At 40.4% G+C, this 20,315-nt stretch overlaps 1 protein-coding gene across 9 annotated transcripts in view; it reads right to left on the reverse strand.

Annotated features, from left to right (window-relative positions):
- The window catches only part of NNT (nicotinamide nucleotide transhydrogenase), a 93,613-nt gene that overhangs the window by 47,341 nt on the left and 25,957 nt on the right, over window positions 1–20,315 (reverse strand). For all 9 annotated transcript variants that reach the window (XM_069556407.1, XM_069556409.1, XM_069556403.1 and 6 more), the window contains one exon: window positions 18,871–19,058. In XM_069556407.1, the coding sequence (XP_069412508.1) occupies window positions 18,871–19,058 (188 nt within the window). The remainder of the gene's footprint in view (window positions 1–18,870; window positions 19,059–20,315) is intronic.

The following is a 20,315-nucleotide window of genomic DNA, read 5'->3' on the forward strand; positions in this document are numbered from 1 at the left end:
AGCCTGTAACAAAGGTAAGGCTGGTCACCTAAGGAAGAAATGGGATGAGCATGAACCGCAAAGCCAGTGGGCAGGAAGGAGCCACTGAACTAGCAAACAACTCTTGCCATCTGCTAACCACAGAAACCTCAACTAGCACTGCTCTTTCCAGCTGGTTTACATCCAGCTCCACTTGTGAAAAAAAAAAAAAAATCAACATTTTACCTGTTTTTTGTAAATGCATAATAAATAAGCTAGTAAGAAAACTGTGTGCATGAGAATTGGACAATTCATAAACACCACAAATGTCAAGGGAATATTCAGTAGTAATCTATGAATTCCAACACAGTATTTCCAGTCATCTGAACCAATGTCACCAGATTTTCCCACATACTATATTGTGCTGTGCATGCCAAGTCACCTCAGTCGTGTCCAACTCTTTGTGACGCCATGGACTGTAGCCTGCCAGGCTCCTCTGTCCAAGGGGTTTCTCCAGGCAAGTATATTGGAGTGGGTTGCCCTCCTCCAGGTGATCTTCCCAACCCAAGGATCGAACCCCACGTCTCTTATGTCTCCTGCGCTGGCAGACAGGTTCTTTACTACTAGCACCACTTGGGAACCTTATTTTAATACAGGATAACTTTGAGGAGAAACAGAGGAGTACCATGATATGGAAACGATAGAATACCAGAACTCGAAAAAACTCTTAGAAATCACCCATACATTTTTATTCCCACCCAACAAGTATTTATTCTGTACCTCTGTTGAGTCGAGTTCCATGACTGGTGCTGGGAATTTACTGGTAGATAAACAGAAAAGATCCCTGTTCTTGTGGAGCATACTCTGCACAAGATATTTCACATTTTAAATCATACACTAATTCTTACATAGAGAATAAAGCTCTGAACACAAGGATTTTTCAAGCTAACATACATCAATCAGTATGTTCAACAGGGGCTCACGTGGTGGGTATAATATCTTGTTCAAGTTTCACAAAACAATGTAAATATCTAAGCCAAAAGAAAAAAGGCATGAACTTGTGAGATTGACTATCGGAAAGCAGAGAGCTAAAAGGCTAATTATTTCTTCTTCTGAAAGTTTTCAACTCTGAGTGAATTTTAATAAAAACACTGTTAATTTTATAAATGGAAATCAACTAAAAGTAAAATTTTCATTATAATAATCTATTTTTCAGAGTATTTGACTGGAATACATATGATTTGAAAAAGAAAAATAACCTTTCTTTGTAGCACATGTGAAAAAAAAAAGTTATAAAGATACAAGTGGGTGAACCTCCTTTCTCAACGCAAACTTAACACTTCCAAGATCAAGCCCAACTCCTAAGTCTCCTATGACTGAAGGCCTTTCTCCTCCAGCTGAAGCACTCTGCCTAGCATGCCTTCTCATTACTGCTCCAGTGGACTGTCTGCTCCAACCATACTGGTTTGTTAGGGAAGATCCGAGGCTCTCTTTTGAGTCCCCATGGAAAGGAGCAAGAATGAGGAGGTCTTTGCTTCCCTGATACCTCAGTTGGTAAAGAATCCACCTGCAATGCAGGAGACCCCTGTTTGGTTCCTGGGTTGGGATGATCCCCTAGAGAAGGGATAGGCTACCCACTCCAGTATTCTTGGGCTTCCCTGGTGGCTCAGATAGATGGTAAAGAATCTGCCTGCAATGCGGGAGACCTGGGTTCGATCCCTGGGTTGGGAAGATCCCCTGGAGAAGAGAAAGGCTACCCATTCCAGTATTCTGGCCTGGAGAAGTCCATGGGGGTCGCAAAGAGTGGGGCACGACTGAGTGAATTTCACTTCACTTTCCCAAAGACAACTCCCAGAAGTCCTGGTAGCTTCATACTTCTCAAAATTCTCTGGAATTTTGTATTCCTTTCCTCTAGGCTCCCACGCTGCAGTCCAATAGAGGCACCTTCAATATTTTAACCTTTACTCGAGCATGGGATTTTGGGGATGCAAACCACACACATCTTAGGACTCTTCAAAATAAAGGTCATGCTGCTCTGTTCTGCAGGTATTTAAAGTTATGTGTGATAGAGTTGCTTCCACATAAGGGAGCAAATTTAAAGGGGGAAATTCGACTGTCATCACTACCCACCTCTGGTGCCTCATCTCTACTAAGCCTCATCTAATAGAACCTCATCTCTACTAACCAGACTCATGTTTGTCACAGTTTTTCCTCCCACCTGTCTTGTGCCCTCTGGTCTGAGGTTGACATGCCTTAAACTACTCTTTTGACTATAACCAATTTAGATACAGGTCTACCCCCTTTGACTTCTAACTGCACCAACTTTACAACCATTGACCTCACAAATTTGATCTGGCATCTAACTAACATCTCCTGCCCCCAAAATTCTGAATTCCTTCTACCTTCTGAGATAACTATAGCTACAGCTCAGACCCTGGATCTGTAATGCTGCCCACTTTATAAGATGTCAAGTGGCCAAAACCATTTAGGCTCCCTAGAATACATCTAATGAACCACGTATTTATTTCTCTTCTTTGATTTTACTTATTCAACCTACACAAAGCAATTCTACAGTGGCTCACACACACATATATGTCCGCTGCAACAGAGATAACAGGTGTTCTGGCCATATTAGCACTCTGAAATTCAATCTCTTTGAAAGAATAGCATTTTCTTTCACATAAAATATTTTATTTAATATATAGCCAAATAATGGGAATGTAAGTCAAAAAAATATATTTAAAGTCATAGAGGAATGTTTAAAAAACATGGAATTATTACAAGTAAAAAGTACACAACAAAACAGTAGGCATAGGGTACTCCCATTTAGTAAAAAATAAAATTATACACATATATATGAATGTTTCAAGCATACACCCACACACACAAAAAAAAAAAATACTACAAATACTATATAATTCCTGGGCTTCCCTGGTAACTCAGCTGGCAAAGAATTCACCTGCAATGCAGGAGACCCCAGTTTAATTCCTGGGTTAGGAAGATCCCCTGGAGAAGGGACAGACTACCCACTCCAGTATTCTTGGGCTTCCCTGGTGGCTCAGATGTGGGCTGCAATGTGGGAGACCTGGGTTCGATCCTTGGGTTGGGAAGATCCCCTGGAGGAGGGCATAGCAACCCACTCTAGTATTGCCTGGAGAATTCCGTGGACAGAATAGCCTGGCGGGCTGTAGTCCATGGGGTCATAAACAGTCAGACACGACTGAGTAACTAAGTACACATGCATATAGTTCCTAGAAAATTTTATAGAGTATGTTTGACAGTATCAGGATATCTTTGAGTGGTAAGACTAATTTATTTTCTTCTTTATGCTTATTCTTATCTCCCAAGTTTTCTAGAAGAGCTTGCTTTAATGTTATTGCTTTAAAAATTCAATAAGGGCTACAGGGAATACAATGATGAATGTAACAGTGCAGCTGTCTTTAAGAACTCACATGTGGACTAATTTTTTGAAAATTATGAAAAGTGAAGAAATGCAAATTAAAAACAGAAGGGAAAAAACAGAGCCAAAAGAGGAGCAGAATAGTACATAAAAATTCCAAATGAGCATATCCTCAAAAGATTAGGTCAAGAGAGGGAAAGACTGAGAAGGAAATTTCAAAACACTATCTTACCCTGATGGCCTACTGTGACAAAAATATAATAAATGCCAAGTGTGGCATTACAAAATGGAAAGAACAAAAAAATAATAAGATGATGAGTTAGCTTTTCAGGGGGAAATCTACCCAAACCTAACGTTTATTTCAAATTAAACTCTGACCTCTATAGGTTAGAATTAATTATAAAAGAATCACCGCACAAACAGAAGAAAAGATATCCTTGGTAAATCTCTCTCTTGTCTTTAGACTGAAAAGCACTTCTTCAATTTCAGCAATGGGAAAAATTACAAAGGAAAACATCAAGAAATTTAAATATGAAAAGGTATATATTACTATCCTCAGAAGAACATAAACAGGACAAAAAATTAATGCAATAAAAAGTTTACAGGAAATTCAAATAGAAACAAAACAGTACACCAAGATCCTAATAGATAAATGAACAGCAAATGCAAATGGCTAATTCAGAGAGAAAGGTAACAACCCAATGAAAACAGTTCACCCTCAGTAAGAACCAAAGAAATGTGAGAACACACACATATATATACTACCATGTGTAAAACAGATAGCTAGTTGGAAGCTCCTATATAGCAGAGAGCTCAGCTGGGTGTTCTGTGATGACCTAAAGGAGGAGGATGGGGGTTGGGGTGGAAGGGAGGCTCAAGAGGGAAGGCATAAATGTACACATATAACTGATTTATGTTGTTGCATAGCAGAAACTAACACAACACTGTAAAGCAATTATAATCCAATTTTTTAAAATAATATATTAAAAAAAGAAAGAAAAAGAAATGTGAGTACAAAGAATGAGATATATTTTTGCCCTCAAACTGAAAGAGTCAACAAAATCTTGAATACTGATGAAATGAAACAATTAATTGGATGATCTATTGATGAGATTATAAACTACATAATCTTCCAGGAAAGCATGGTTTATCAAGTGTTTACCAAATTGCCAAAAATACTAATATTCATCTACTAATTCTACTTCCTAGATTTGATTAATCCTGGGGAAATAACTGAAAATACAGATAGAGGAATAAAGCAGAAAAAAATGTTAGTATATCATTTTTAATTGACAAAAACTGGAAATACATAAAAAGCTTAACTTTGGGAGAACAGTTAAATAAATACAGTACATTCAAACAAGAAAATTCTAACAAAACCGTTAAAATATATTTATAGGGAGTTCTTAATGACTCATTATATTAAGGGGGAAACTTAAAAGAGTATTAGTGGGGTAGGTAAGAAAGCTATTTTATCTTTATCTAATGTGTGGAGAAGGCAATGGCACCCCACTCCAGCACTCTTGCCTGGAAAATCCCATGGATGGAGGAGCCTAGTAGGCTGCAGTCCATGGGGTCGCTAAGAGTCAGACACGACTGAGCGACTTTCCTTTCACTTTTCACTTTCGTGCATTGGAGAAGGAAATGGCAACCCACTCCAGTGCTCTTGCCTGGAGAATCCCAGGGACGGGGGAGCCTGATGGGCTGCCGTCTATGGGGTCACACAGAGTCGGACACGACTGAAGCAACTTAGCAGCAGCAGCAGCAATATGATAAAAATGCATGGGAAAAAGGCTGAGAGGAAATGGTAAAATGTTAATAGTATTTTTCACTGAGTAGAAGGATCACAAATGATCTTTATTTTCTACTTTGTACTCTACTGTATTTCCAACAAAAGTCACACACTATTTTTATAAAAATAAATAAACAAAGCATAATCACAACCAGTTTCCCCTTTAAGTAGAGGACAGAGATTAAAGAGTTGTACTAGAAGAATTAAAATAATTAAGAAATAACCCTTACCCAGTCTGTTTACTTACCAACAGAAAACACTTCACTCAAAATCCTCTGCCCTCCCTGCTATAGCAAAGGAAGCTATACAGTTAGGAAAGCCTTTCAAAGAGTGAACCCAAATCCTTACACAGGGAGACAGAATCATAACTAAGGATGAATAGCAAGCAGGAAGATGCACACAGAGTTTTTTTTATATAACATAGAAAAGAATAAACCCAACTTTTGGAGATGTCCCATAATACCCTATACAATTGCTGTCCTTTATTAAGCCCATCTTTGCATGAAATGTTCCCTTGGTATCTCTAATTTTCTTGAAGAGATCCCTAGTCTTTCCCATTCTGTTGTTTTCCTCTATTTCTTTGCATTGATCACTGAGGAAGGCTTTCTTATCTCTTCTTGCTATTGTTTGGAACTCTGCATTCAGATGCTTTTATCTTTCCTTTTCTCTTTTGCTTTTTGCTTCTCTTCTTTTCACAGCTATTTGTAAGGCCTCCCCAGACAGCCATTTTGCTTTCATTTTTGCATTTCTTTTCCATGGGGATGGTCTTGATCCCTGTCTCCTGTACAATGTCACGAACCTCAGTCCATAGTTCATCAGGCACTCTATCTATCAGATCTAGTCCCTTAAATGTATTTGTCACTTCCACTGTATAATCATAAGGGATTTGATTTAGGTCATACCTGAATGGTCTAGTGGTTTTCCCTACTTTCTTCAATTTAAGTCTGAATTTGGCAATAAGGAGCTCATGATCTGAGCCACAGTCAGCTCCCAGTCTTGTTTTTGCTGACTGTATAGAGCTTCTCCGTCTTTGACTGCAAAGAATATAATCACTCTGATTTCGGTGTTGACCGTCTGGTGACGTCCATGTGTGGAGTCTTCTCTTGTGTTGTTGGAAGAGGGTGTTTGCTATGACCAGTGCGTTCTTTTGGCAAAATTCTATTAGCCTCTGCCCTGCTTCATTCCGTATTCCAAGGCCAAATTTGCCTGTTACTATGGTTTTTCCAGTGGTCATGTATGGATGTGAGAGTTGGACTGTGAAGAAAGCTGAGTGCCAAAGAATTACTTTTGAACTGCGGTGTTGGAGAAGACTCTTGAGAGTCCCTTGGACTGCAAGGAGAGCCAACCAGTCCATTTTAAAGGAGATCAGCCCTGGGATTTCTTTGGAAGGACTGCTGCTAAAGCTGAAACTCCAGTACTTTGGCCACCTCATGCGAAGAGTTGACTCATTGGAAAAGACTCTGATGCTGGGAGGGATTGGGGGCAGGAGGCGAAGGGGACGACAGAGGATGAGATGGCTGGATGGCATCACCGACTTGACGGACATGAGTTTGAGTGAACTCCAGGAGATGGTGACGGACAGGGAGGCCTGGCGTGCTGTGATTCATGGGGTCACAAAGAGCTGGACACAACTGAGCGACTGAACTGAACTGAACTAATACCCCACTGACAGCCCAGTACAGATCCTAGACACATGGATAAAAGATCAAATAAGCATATCAGGTGTTTCAGGACAGGATTGTATAAGGAGGCAGAAAGATTAATAAAAGGAGGCAGATACAAGGGTTTTGTTAGAGGCATGCTTGGGTTTTCCCCTTTTGACTGCTCATTTCTGTTGATTTTATCATTTATTTGCAGAAGATGAGAAACACAAAAAGATCAAAACTTACATCTCTTCAAACCACCCCCCTCAAAAAAAGAATCACTATGATTGAAAAAACTCAACAAGGAGAAAAAAATATTAATATATTTCCTGGCACAAAACAAACTGTGGGTTAAAAGGTTTGGGAAGATGTCCAACTTCATGAACTATTTCTTGGTTTCTTTTGGTTCATGAACATTAAGTTCCTGGTAAGATTCCTCCCTCCCAGTTGGGAGTTTACGTCTGTACTTTTGCCAGAACAATCATAGAACATCATGCACTCATAGTCATCATTCAAGTATGTATCTATGCACTGACTCAACTGATACCCATTCAGTGCCTACCATGTACAGGCTAAATGGGGAAGGAGAGCTGTACTTATAGCTCTGAGGTCTAACAGTTTAGGACTGAAGGAGGTTGCATTCAAAGATCAGGGAACATTTTAATTAGGAGAATAACTGAGATATTTATAACACTCATCTAAAAATTTTAATTATAGAGTTTCCCAATTGGATGGCCATTATTTGGGGTAAGCAGAGGTGCCATGGGCTTCCCTGGTAGCTCAGTGGTAAAGAACCTGCCTGCCAATGCAGAAGACAGGAGTTCAATCCCTGGAACAGGAAGATCCCCTGAAGGAAATAACAACCCACTCCAGTATTCTTGCCTGGGTAATTCCATGGACAGAGAAGCCTGGTGGGCTACAGTCCATGGGGTCACAAAAGAGTCAGAACAACTTAGTGACTAAACAGTAACAACAGACAAGAGGTGCCATAGATTAATATAAGGTATTCTTGAATCTTTGTGTACACACAGAACTGAGTGCAGGCTGAAAAAATGCCTCACACGTGTGCACTGTTTCTTGATGTGTGCCTATATGGCAGTGCGCCACACATATTTATTCTGAAATGTGACTGAATTAATAGTAGCTTTCATACTCTTGTGTTTTCTTATTAAATGAATACTAAGATGTAGTTGTTAAAATGGCAAATACAAAAACTTCTAGAAAAGATTGCATGCCAAGTCGCTTGTGTCCGACTCTTTGCAACCTTATGGATTATAGCCCTCCAGGCTCCTCTGTCCATAGATTCTCCAGACAAGAATACTGGAGTGGGTAGCTGTGCCCTCCTCTAGGGAATTTTCCTAACCCAGGGATCAAACCCATGTCTCTTAAATGTCCTACACTGGCGCCACCTGGGTTTCTAAAAATAGCTTTAACAACTTACTGCTATGTGGCAAAAGAATATACCACTGGCCTCTACAACACTAAATTCAAATAGAGAGATTTAGCTTAAACTAAACACCAACAGCTAAAGCTTTCCTGGAAAGTTCTACAAAATGTTATTTACACCTCTCTGAGTAAATCAGGTCTAACATGATCATCTGAAATAATTTTCAGATTCTGTCTTAGCAGAAAAAAGAATCAAGCCTTCACAGACAACTTTAATGACACCAAAAAAAAAGAGGAAAATTCAGAGGAAACCACTAAAAATATTAAGAACAACAAGACACCAAGATGAAAAAGGTTTACCACAAAGTCTTATAATAATTTCAAAGAACATTTAGCATTACTTACTGGAATTATTCAATGGCATTTAATCAGATGGGGAAATTCCTAACTTCCTGGCCTGTAAGGCATCAAATTAAGCAGGCTGGAAGAAAAACTTTCTGCTTTAACCAGAACATAGTATATTTAACAATATAGTAACAAAGAGATTAATAATATAACTTATTAAATATATTTATACAAACCAAAATAGATTTCTTGTGAACAAGTACTATAAACACAAGGATAATTTTAATATATTAACTACTATATTGACTACATGTAAAACAGAGCATGTAAAGATGTTCTGAACTGTAGTATTTATGCATTAAGGAGTATTATTCAAGAACACAGTTTTACACTGAGCACTGGTATTGATCCAGCATCCTCTTGTCACTACTCTGACTTTCATTTTCTCGACATAGTCCATGAGCTTTAAAGAGAAATGACCTGAAACTACTCCAAAGGCAGGCCTGGCTGGCCCAAGGATAACTTATTGATGACCTGTTCAGAAATCCAGGTGTAAGCTGAGGGACCAGCCTACACTGATTGGTTCAAAAGTGGTGATGTTGGGACTTCTTTGGTGGCTAAGACTCTCAGCTCCCAATGCAGGGGGCACAGGTTCAATCCCTGGTCAGAGAACTAGAACCCACATGCTCCAACTAAGACCCAGATAAACAAGTAAAAATAAAATTTTTTTAAAGTGAAGACATTACCCAATCAAAGTAAATAGGAATGAGGGAAAGTATGCTAAGGGCTTCTGAAAAAGAAGTTTCCTTGCTCTTCAAGAGGGAGTCATCAGACTCGTTTGCCTTGTCCTCTGGTGGTGTAATGTGCTGCGCACCCCTGAGGATGAAATTAACCAGAGAGGGCCGAGCTGAGAGGACAAAGGAGCGCAGCACGGTTCCCCAGAGCACACGTCTCCAGTTATAACTGGACTTTTTCCATTACAAGTGACAAGTGAAAGTCACCCAGTCATGTCTGACTCTTTGTGACCCAATGGGCTATAGTCAATGGAATTCTCCATGCCAGAATACTGGAGTGTGTAGCCTTTCCCTTCTCCAGGGGATCTTCCCAACCCAGGAATCAAACTGAGATCTCCCACACTGCAGGCAGATTCTTTACCAGCTGAGCCACAAAGGAAGCCTAGTTTTTTCAGTTGCAAGACCCAACAAATCTCCTTTCTGGTTTAAGGCATATTGTGCTGGAACATCTGCCTCTGGCAACCAAAGGCATTCTAACTTGTACACAAGTTAGGCTCTTCTGGAATTTCAAAATCACAGATAGGGTTCAAACATTGAATTTTAAAATATAAAAATGTTACAGATCAGGACAAAAGGTGTTTTATACAAATATATGTATACATAAGGAAAAAAGAGATCCTTGGTTATGTAATAGATTGGATGTGGCAAAAAAACTGCTGAACATTTTGAACCACTGATCTAATGAGTCTCTGATTCTGCCAAATGTGGTAGACACAGCAACAGATAGATCCAACCCCCTCCAGCTCTGTTGTCACTGGAGAGGCTACAGATAGCTGTGTTTGTGAACAGAAAGAGATTCTGAGAGTAAAAGTGCTGTTCGCTCAGTCGTGTCCAACTCTTTGCAACCCCATGGACTGTAGCCCTCCAGGCTCCTCTACCATGGGATTCTTCAGGCAAGAACACTGGAGTGGGTTGCCATGCCCTCCTCCAGGGGATCTTCCTGACCCATCAGAGTCTCCCACATTGCAAGCAGTCTTCACCGTCTGAGCCACCAAGGAGTACGGAATGATTCTGACCTAAGCTTAAATAGTCAAGTAGAGTACGTTACATGTGAATGCTATTCTTGGAACTAGACAAAAATTTTCTCTGCCTAATTAATTATTTGTATAAGGAACCAAAGAGAAAGTCAGGCTGGCAAAAATTTGACTTTTACAAATTGGATGCCTCAAGATATTTCTAAATGTAATACTTAGCAAAAAGGGTAAGTCAACAGCATGTTTTAGCAGATTAGAGAAATCCCTAAAGATTTATTTAAAGAAGAAACCTAAAAACAAGCCTTTACCCAATAACTGGAGAAATTTATAAAAATTTATAAAAATTTTCCCAGGATTATCTTAATAATTTACCTGTTATAGCTATGAAATCTGTATAGATAAAAATTAAAATTAGTCAAGGCTTTACCATGGAATCATAATCTATGGGAATTCTCAAAAAAAGGAAAACAACCTACCAAACTTAAATGGTAACATAAAAAGGAAATGTATATTATATAACATATATGTAAATATATATTACATTAAGCAATAGTTAGTTGCACAGTTGTGTCTGACTCTTTGCAATCCCATGAACTGCAGCCTGCCTGGCTCCTCTGTCCATGGAATTCTCCAGACAAGAGTACTGGAGTGGGTTGCCATTCCCTTCTCCAGAGGATCTTCCCCACCCAGGGATGGATGTCTTCTGCACTGGCAGGCAGGTTCTTTACCACTAGCACCACCTGGGAAGCCCATTTAGGTGTACCTCAGCTACCAAAATCCCTAAAAAGATTAATGAATATTTATTATACACTAATTTATAAAACAATTAGGAAGTTGTTTTTTAATAGAAATAATACTGTTTATTTTCTTTTCCATGTCAGAAAACTTAGAATGAGATGGACGAACAAGGCTTAATGAAACTGGTATCTTCAGAAAAGTCAGATGAAAAGCAAGTTAAGTCACGGTTTTCCACAGTGAAATCCATGCTAGATTGCCACCAAATGGCAATGGTTTTGTAACTTCATGAGTTATGTCCATAAGCTTGAAGATTTCAGAGACTATCTCTGACATACCACGAAATGCTCAAGAGTGTCCAGACCTTCTACTGCAAAATTCAACGAGCTGTTCAGTCTGGGTACCATCTGCAAGACAAGCATCACCAATGGAAGAAAGGAGATTATGCTAATACTCTACGTGCCAGGCCCTACGCTGGGCTTTTTCCCTTAACAAGTCCTCAGAACAGCTCTATAAGATGAAAATGTTTACCTCCTTTTCAGAGATGAGAAATCTGAAGTTAAGAGAGACACATCAGCTGTTAAGTAGTGGAACTAGAATTTGAATCTACTCTGTCTGGTTCTAAATCCATGATCTGATCGCCAATTAATGGATTAAAACATAAGCAGTTATAAGGGATGTTCCCAGTGGCTCAGTGGTAGAGAATCCGCCTACAATACAGGAGATGCAGGTTCAATCCCTGGGTCAGGAAGATCCTCTGAAGAAGGAAATGGCACCCCACTTCAGTACTCTTGCCTGGAAAATTCCATGGGCAGAGGAGTCAGGCAGGCTACAGTCCATAGGGTCGCCAAGAGTCAGACACAACTGAAGTGACTGAGCACACACACAGTACAGGGGAAGAGGAAAGCAGCTTTCAGCTCCTCACCAAAGTCCACATTTGCTATGGGCTGAATTGTGTCCCCAGAAAAATTCATATGTTGAAGCCCTAACCCACAGTAACTCAGAATATGACTATATTTAGAGGTAGAACCTTTAAAGAGATGATTATATTAAATGAGGCCATCAGGGTGGGCTCCAGTCCAATATGACTAGTATCCTTAAAACAAGAGAATATGAAGACATGTACACACAAAAAAAGACACCCAGGCTATATGAGGATGCACCAGAAGAGGCTCTCTGCGAGCCCAGGAAAGAAGCCTCAGAAGAAACCAAACCTGCCGACATCTTGATCTTGGACTTCTAGGCTCCAGACAGTAACAAAATAAATTTCTATCATTTAAGCAACACCACCACACACCTCCCCCCCCTCAGTCTGTGAGATTTTGTTATGGCAGCCTTAGCAAACTACCCACAGTGTTCTCTTATTCCCGCGGGCACTGTTAGACTACAATTCCCAGCTTCTGTCACAGTTAGGTCTGACCACGTGACTAGGTCTTTAGCAAGAGAAATGTTAGCAGAGGTGGTATGTGCCACTTCTGGGCATCCCATGCACACTCCTCCATGGCCTTTTGCTGCTAGTCAGTGGAACAGACACAGTATCCTGAGTGTCTTTCAGAGCCTTATCACCATTACGGTGATACTGTCGCACTTGAATCCCAGAAGACTGCAAGAAGAGCTGCCCTCCAATGTGTCAATCATCCTATTACTGTTAACTGAGCAGGAAATAAATGTCTATAATGTCTGAGCTCTGGGGTGAATCTGTTAGGCAGCTAGACCACCCTAACTAATACTGAGACAGAGGAAAGAAGGAAGAACAGAAATGCACATGATGGAAGGTGCTGGTTGTAGCTGTAACTCTATTGGGTGCTCCTCACCAGAGCAGCATCAGTCTCCCAATTCTTTTCATCTCAAGGACTGCCAGGGAGGGGAACACAATGCTTCCCAATCTTGCAACACACTTTGGGAGAAACAACAGACCAAACCAGAAGATTCCGTGCCATAAATCTTCCTAATGGATATCTGTTAAATTCAGCCCATTCTCTCACTAAATGCGTTCAAACATACTTTAAACAATCAAGACTGACACATGATGGAAAACTTCACAACTTTGGCACCTTCTTCTTGATGACAAGTTGTCCTGCTCTGCTGAAAGTTACAAAGAGATGTGTAGACAGCCTGTGGTTACCAACCCTTGATGTTGCAACATTTAAGTATTTCTGTCCTTCAAAATTCTCAAAACAAATGAAACTTCATACAAGTAATATTAAAAAAAATTCCATACAATCATACAATGCATTTATTGGAGAGGAGGCTGGTATATGATTCAGATTAGTCAGTAAAACAAAGTTAAACCATTCTTCAAAAAAAGTTGGAAATCACTGATCTGTACAGTTCTGTCCTATTAGATCACAATGCTTACAGAATGAAAAGAATAAATCTGAAAAACAAAGCTTCACTTTAGAGAATAACCTTGAGTAGTTATCGAAACAATAATATCTTTGTGGAATTTCATAAATGAAGATACGTATATTGCTGAATCAATTATGCTCCTGCCTAAAAGAACAAGTTTGAAAATTACCGTGCAAAGTTACTCTTTTGTACTATATTTCTACTCTATATGAAAGATGGATTCCAAGAGACAGATGGAGATCTGATGGAGAACCACTGTTGATTTTCCAGGAGACTGTGACAGCCCTCAGGTGAGGTCTCGTATGTGTAAGGCCCTTGCATATCAAGGGAGAACATCCCCTCCCAATTCCCCAGAGTCATGCAAAACTACCACAGAAGTCCTTTGCAGGCAAATTCTTTACCATTGAGCCCCTGGGGAAGCCCAAAAATAAAAAGTACCGTTACCCTAATCTTCATTGTGCCTTAAAAAGGTCCAAGCATATATGGCCTAAGCCATTATAATTTATAATCAACCAATGAATAGCCTCCCTCCTGGCTGACAGGGTACTTCTAACTCCTGAACAGACCATCCCACTACTTCCTAAGTCTTTCTTCTGAGAGGCCTAGCTAATCACCTCAAATTGCAAATATGGCAAGAGTAATAGTTTCAAAAATTTAAGAAAGCTAGCTTCCTTTCTTAGTTTAAGACTAGCCTCTGCAGTATTCCTACCCAAGAGTATTCTATCTTTCCTTGGATAGCACTGGTAAAATGAAAGGGATTGTACCAACTGAGAATAAAGAAGGAACTCACATTAGCTCAGGAACATCTGCTGAGCTACTGTTGTATACAAGGCTCCGTGGTAAGCACCGTCCATGGCAGAGATAAGCTAGGCACTCTGGCGGCACAGGTAGATGGGACAACGACAGGGCAGTAAGCTGAGCACTGCTGGCATTCAAGCCACAGGCAAATGCTACAAATGCAGGGGTAAAAAAAAAAAGTGTTTACTCCAGGGTAGGGTACAGCAGAAACTATGGAGTTTAACTACTGAGCTCAGTAGGACTTCAAAAGGCAGAGAAGAGCAGGGACAGCATTCTCAAGAGAAGGAACAATATGTTTAAGGCCTGAAAGTCCTTGGCCTCTTGGTGCAGATCACAACAGCCAGCATGACTGAAATCAGGCCCAGGGAGCATGAAATTAGTTTAACATGAGGCCCCAAAGCTAAACCGGGACTAGAAACTGAAAGGCAACAAACACTTTACCAAGGGGTGCAAAATTTAGAGCACAGTTAAGGGTGGGGGTGGGGAGGGAGGGGATGTGCTCCAGTCCTGATGACTTTAGATGCCTTTATCTAACGTGAGCAGTCCAAGTTACTGTCCTTATTAAACAAAATCTCAGGCTTTCCGGTGCCATTACAAAATGAGGACAGGACCTGAGGTGGGGAAAGGAAGAACAGGAATGTCAAGTGACCCTACGATGCTCATGCTTTGCAAGCGGGTGGCCATCAGGAAAGGTCCTAAATGGAGAAGGCTATTTCCATCAGGGTGGATTTACTGTGTGCCCCATGGCACTCCTAAGTGTCCCAGGAATTTAGGCAAAATCTGCTTAAACAGTCAGTGCTAAACCACTGCGATTCCTCCTCACCTGGCCCCTATAAGTCCTAACTTACCAATCAGATTTTCAATCTGATTCAGTCTCTTCCCGGTTAAACATTCCAAGTCTATGAAGAGTCTCTCTAGGTACTTTTTAATGATGACCCTAAAGGTCACAAGAAGGTTGGAAGCACTCCCTGGTGGGTACAGAACCACAAACTGACACTCTCCACTAGGCCCTCTCTTGAAGTTACCCGCCATTAAGTTAAATGCTAGCCCTCATCCATTGCCCAATCCAACTGAGAGGATCTAGAGGATGGTATAAGATACCAGACAGCATAAACCAGATGTCCATTGACAGATGAATAGATAAAGAAGCTGTGGTACATAAATACAATGGAATGCTACTTTGCCATAAAAAGGAATGCATTTGAGTCAGTTCTAATGAGGTGGATGAACTTCAAAGTGAAGTCAGAAATAGAAAAACAAATATCGTCTATTAACACATATATATAGAACCTAGGGGCTTCCCTGGAAGCTCAGCTGATAAAGAATCTACCTGCAATGCAGGAGACCGAGGTTGATTCCTGAGTTGGGAAGTTCCCCTGGAGAAGCGATAGGCTACCCACTCCAGTATTCCTGGGCTTCCCTGGTGGCTCAGATAGTAAAGAATCCACCTGCAATGCAAGAGACCTGGGTTCAATCCCTGGGTTGGGAAGATCACCTAGAGGAGGGCATCACAACCCACTCCAGTATTCTTGCCTGGAGAATCCTCATGGACAGAGGAGCCTGGCAGGATACAGTCAGTCCATGGGGTCGCAAAGAGTCAGACACAACTGAGTAACTAAGCACAACACAGCATGGAATCTAGAAAGACTGATAATCTATTCATAGGGCAGCAGTGGAAACGCAGACACAGAGAAAAAACTATGGACATGGGTGGAGGGGAGGAAGGAGAGGATGAGATGAATGGAGAAAGTAGCGTGGAAGCATATACGCTACCATATGTAAAACAGCCAACGAAAACTTGCGGTACGAGTCAGGGAACTCAAACCGAGGCTCTCTAACAACCTAGAGGGGTGGGGAAGAGTCGGGGGTGGGAGGAAGATTCAAGAGGGAGGGGACATATGTGTACCTGTGGCTAATTCATGTTGATCTATGCCAGAAATGAAACCTATATTGTAAAGCAATTATCCTTCAATTAAAAATAAACTAAAAAAATAAAAGCTAGCAGGCAGCATAATAAGCAGCTAGCTATAGAAACATCTCATTCTACCCGCGATCCTTCTAACTACAATGTAATTGTGTATCCAAGCCCACTGACTAATGTGTGCCTAGGAAGAATGAAAATTTACCCACTCGGCATGATTGCTGCCTGAAGCAAGCTAACTGCCCATGCTCCTCTCTTAATGTTCTTATCCTGGCCAGGTCTTCAGCACAGCCGCGAGGATCTCTGTTTAAGGAATTGCTACTTGGGGAACCTGACATTTGACTTAATCCCCTTTGGATCCACTCAAGGAAAACTTCAGAACAACTTATGCTCCAGCAGTCTTTCAGGAACGAGACATACACTGTCAGGTGACCCATGCAAAGGCTTGGGACAAACATCAATAAGGGTATAATGCCAAGGACACTATTTTTCACAGGGCACGTGGACCTTTATATAACCTCTTCAATCTTTTTTTTTTTTTTTAATGCTCATACTTTCAAGTTTCAGTCCCCTAGGGATGTGAAAGATCTGTAGAAGACCATCTTCCTTATAATATTTGAATAGCTTTTCTCTTTTGGAGGGCTTACCAAAAAAAGTAACAGAAAAGTCCTTTTCAGATCAGTCTTATAAGTGCAAGCTCAGGTCAGTGGCACTGGTCAAGGACATTGTACAGGTTTAAAGTGCTCTGAGCAGGTTGCTTCAGAAAAGACTGGAAACAGGGAAGGCTCAGCAAAACAGACTCATAAAACTTCCTCAACAACTTCTTTTTGTATAGTATAGTTATATTATATTACACTATCATATAATTTGACCTGTTGCTAAAGTACACTTACTACTAACTATTGATATTTTTTTAAATGAGAGGTTAAAGTCAAGTCACCTCTTCATATCCCCTTTTTTAGGTTAAAAAAAATACCCTATGTGGGGTAGGCCCGGAAAGTCCAAATGTGTTTTATACAAGAAGTCTTGAGTTCTATCACTTACTTAAAGCTTTACAATCAATAATAATTCTATGCTGTGCAGTAGAAACTAACATAACATTGTAAAGCAACCATACTCCAACAAAAATTTTTTAAAATAATAATGATAATTCTAAACACTATGCCCAAATTATCCTCAGTTCTTTATAAAGAATATGGCTTCACTAAACTACCAGCTTCAAAGCCTCCCCATTTTACTGCATGAGTAAATGCTTTAGCACCCTCTACTGGCCACTTGTTATATCTAATCAGCTCCTAACTCCTCTGGCCAGTAGGCTGCTAACCTTTCAAAGGTCACATGGTGGCTACAGCAAAGGCTACCTCACCTCCTTCAAAACCAGCTGTGTAACAGCTGAGCCAGCAGCCGCCGCCACGAAAGGAGAGGACGAGCCCTAAGGTGCTCTCCGGCCACGGCCTGTCCACGAGTCCTGCTGTCGCTAGCAGATTTCACAAATCCAGCCGGGGCTCCTGCCTTGTCTGGTCTGCACCTGTCTCCACTAACCAACGCCAGTCTCATTTCCACACACAGATTCCTCTAGGGGCTGAGCCCAGATCACCTTCCCGCTATCTGCTCCATCTAGCCAGCTCCAGGGGGATGGAGGTACCTGGAGAGAGCGGCTCACCTATCAGGTACCACGTGGGTAAACAGAGGACATAACGGAGAGCCTGGGAGGCACAATTTCCCCCACAAGCTCATAGATGTGACCTCAATCAATCTCCTGCTGTTAGGTGTATATCAGCCAGATTTGGCAGGGGCACGGGGAGGAGTGCCAGAAGAGAACTTTCCATTTCCTATAACCTCATGACAAAGCAGCTTCCCCTAATCCTCCACAGTCCCCTAGAGCAAGCGAAGCTCCTTTAGTAGGTTCAAACATAAGTAACCTGAACCTGTAAGCTCTCATTATCTGGCCCACTTTCTTTTGGAAAGGGAAAAAAATTAGAGTCAGCTTGGTATTCATTATTCAATAACAGAAGGAAAGGACAGGAGAGCAAGTAGCAATAAAAAAGAGGGAGTCTCTTCATGCCCAAATCTTGCTAGATCAAGCTACTGTGTACTATTTACTACTGATAAATGCTGGCTGCTTTGATATCAATCATCTATTGAGTGAAAAACATTCTTTAGAAGAAGATACTGTAAAGGACTTAAGTGATTCCTTCCATCAAAGAGCTCACAATTTGGGTGCAAAGACCAAACACTTCAAAGGAAGTAATTAGAACATGACAAAGTATCATATCCTCCAGTAAAAAAATATATATACTGGAAATTCCATAAATACATACACACAAAGCCCCTCTCTTTTTCTCTCATGTATAGAAAAACAATCATCAAGATATTAATAATGGTCATCTCTGGTAGAACTTTCAATCTATGCTTTTTTCCTTCATATTTTTTAGTACTGTTTGGATTTCCTATAATAGGAATGTAGTATCTTAACAAAGAAAACAGAAGTAAATTAAAAACCAATTTTTCAAGGATGTAAACAGAGGAAACTGCTTATAAATCTAATATTGTACATAATCTGTAAACACAGATAAAAATATAAAATACATCACATCATGAATGACCATTTTTCTCCAGGGGCCACGGTGATTTTGCCTTTTCTGCCTTTCATGTGCTTTCTTATTTTCTAAAAGTAAATCAGTCTTTATTTGAATCCTGATGTTAAACTCATTCTCATTTTAAAATATCGTTCATAAAGGTGCTTTACCAATAACCCCTGATGTAATGACACACCTGGAATAAGCGCTGTGCTGATAAGGATGTCCACCTCCTTACACTGTTGAGCAAAGAGCTTCATTTCGGCCTCAATGAACTCTTTGGACATCTCCTTTGCGTATCCTCCTTGTCCCTCACCAGATTCCTTCAAATCCACCTCCAAGGGCTCAGCACCCAAAGACTTAAACTGCTCCAAAGCTGCGGCCCTGGTGATTATTGAAGGGGAAGCAGCAGTTATTTCAGGTCCTTAATACAGAAATTAAGATCATCATTTACAGAACTTATTTACAGAACAGAAACAGACTCACAGACTCAAGAGAACAAACTTATGATTGCCAGCGGGGAAGGGGTAGTTAGGGAGTTTGGGATGGACATGTATACACCGCTATATTTAAGATGGATAACCAACAAGGTCCTACTGTATAACACAGGGAACTCTGCTCAATGTTATGTGGCAACCTGGATGGGAGGGGAGTTTGGGGAGAATGAATACATGTATACCTATGGCCAAGTCCCTTTGCTGTCCACCTGATACTAACACATTAACAGACTATACTCCAATACAAAATAAAATGTTAAGAAAAAAAGATCATTTATATACGCATTGTTAAGAAACCTATAAATTCAAAAGTGGACACCCCTTCTTTTGAGATCTCTGACCAGACTGTTTCCATTTTTTTCTAAAGACAGGTAACACTTTTATGATATTTTTTCCTAGGGAAAAAAAAAAAAACTATAGGAAATTCTACTAACTTAGTTAACTAAATCACTTAGTTAAGTCACAAAAGGAATTTCACTACTGCCAACTCTAGTCATCAATTTTGTTTCTTAACAGAGGTCCCACTGTCAGTGATGAAGTGAGATCTGACCAACATTCAGATTTGACATCAGTCAAATCACTTGTAAACATTGCGACTTCTGGGGACTTTGACCACATAAAGGACTCTTTTACTTAGAAATATTGTTACAAAGTGATTTTTGCCCCTAGTCCTCACTAAACTGTGTTTGAGAAAAGCAATCTATAAATGGCATAAATGGTAACATGTGAAGAACCAACACAATTAACTTATGTAAAAATATATTCAGGTTAAAAATAAACACTAGCCAAGTTCTATGTACTAGCTGGAAAACCAAAGCCAATAAAGCTCTCAGGTCTAGTGTGTTTAACTCACCACATCCAGTCCACTACAGTGAATCCCAATCTCCCTAACGACAACAATCACTCCAAGTACTTGTTAAAAATTCAAATTGCCAAGCTCCTCTCCAGACCCACTGAAATTACAATCTCCAGCAGAGGTACCAGAATCTCTATTTTTAGCAAGAGCTGCAGGTCATTCTTATCATCAGGGAAACTTGGGAAACAGTAGCGGTCTAAGCCCTTCAGCCGCATGATAACCGCCATGGTCAGGGAGAGGACACAAAGGTAGGATGTAGAAGGCAGGGCAGAAAAGGAAACGCATGGG

The sequence above is a fragment of the Ovis canadensis genome, chromosome 16 (assembly GCF_042477335.2).
Source record: "Ovis canadensis isolate MfBH-ARS-UI-01 breed Bighorn chromosome 16, ARS-UI_OviCan_v2, whole genome shotgun sequence".
NCBI lineage: Eukaryota > Metazoa > Chordata > Mammalia > Artiodactyla > Bovidae > Ovis > Ovis canadensis.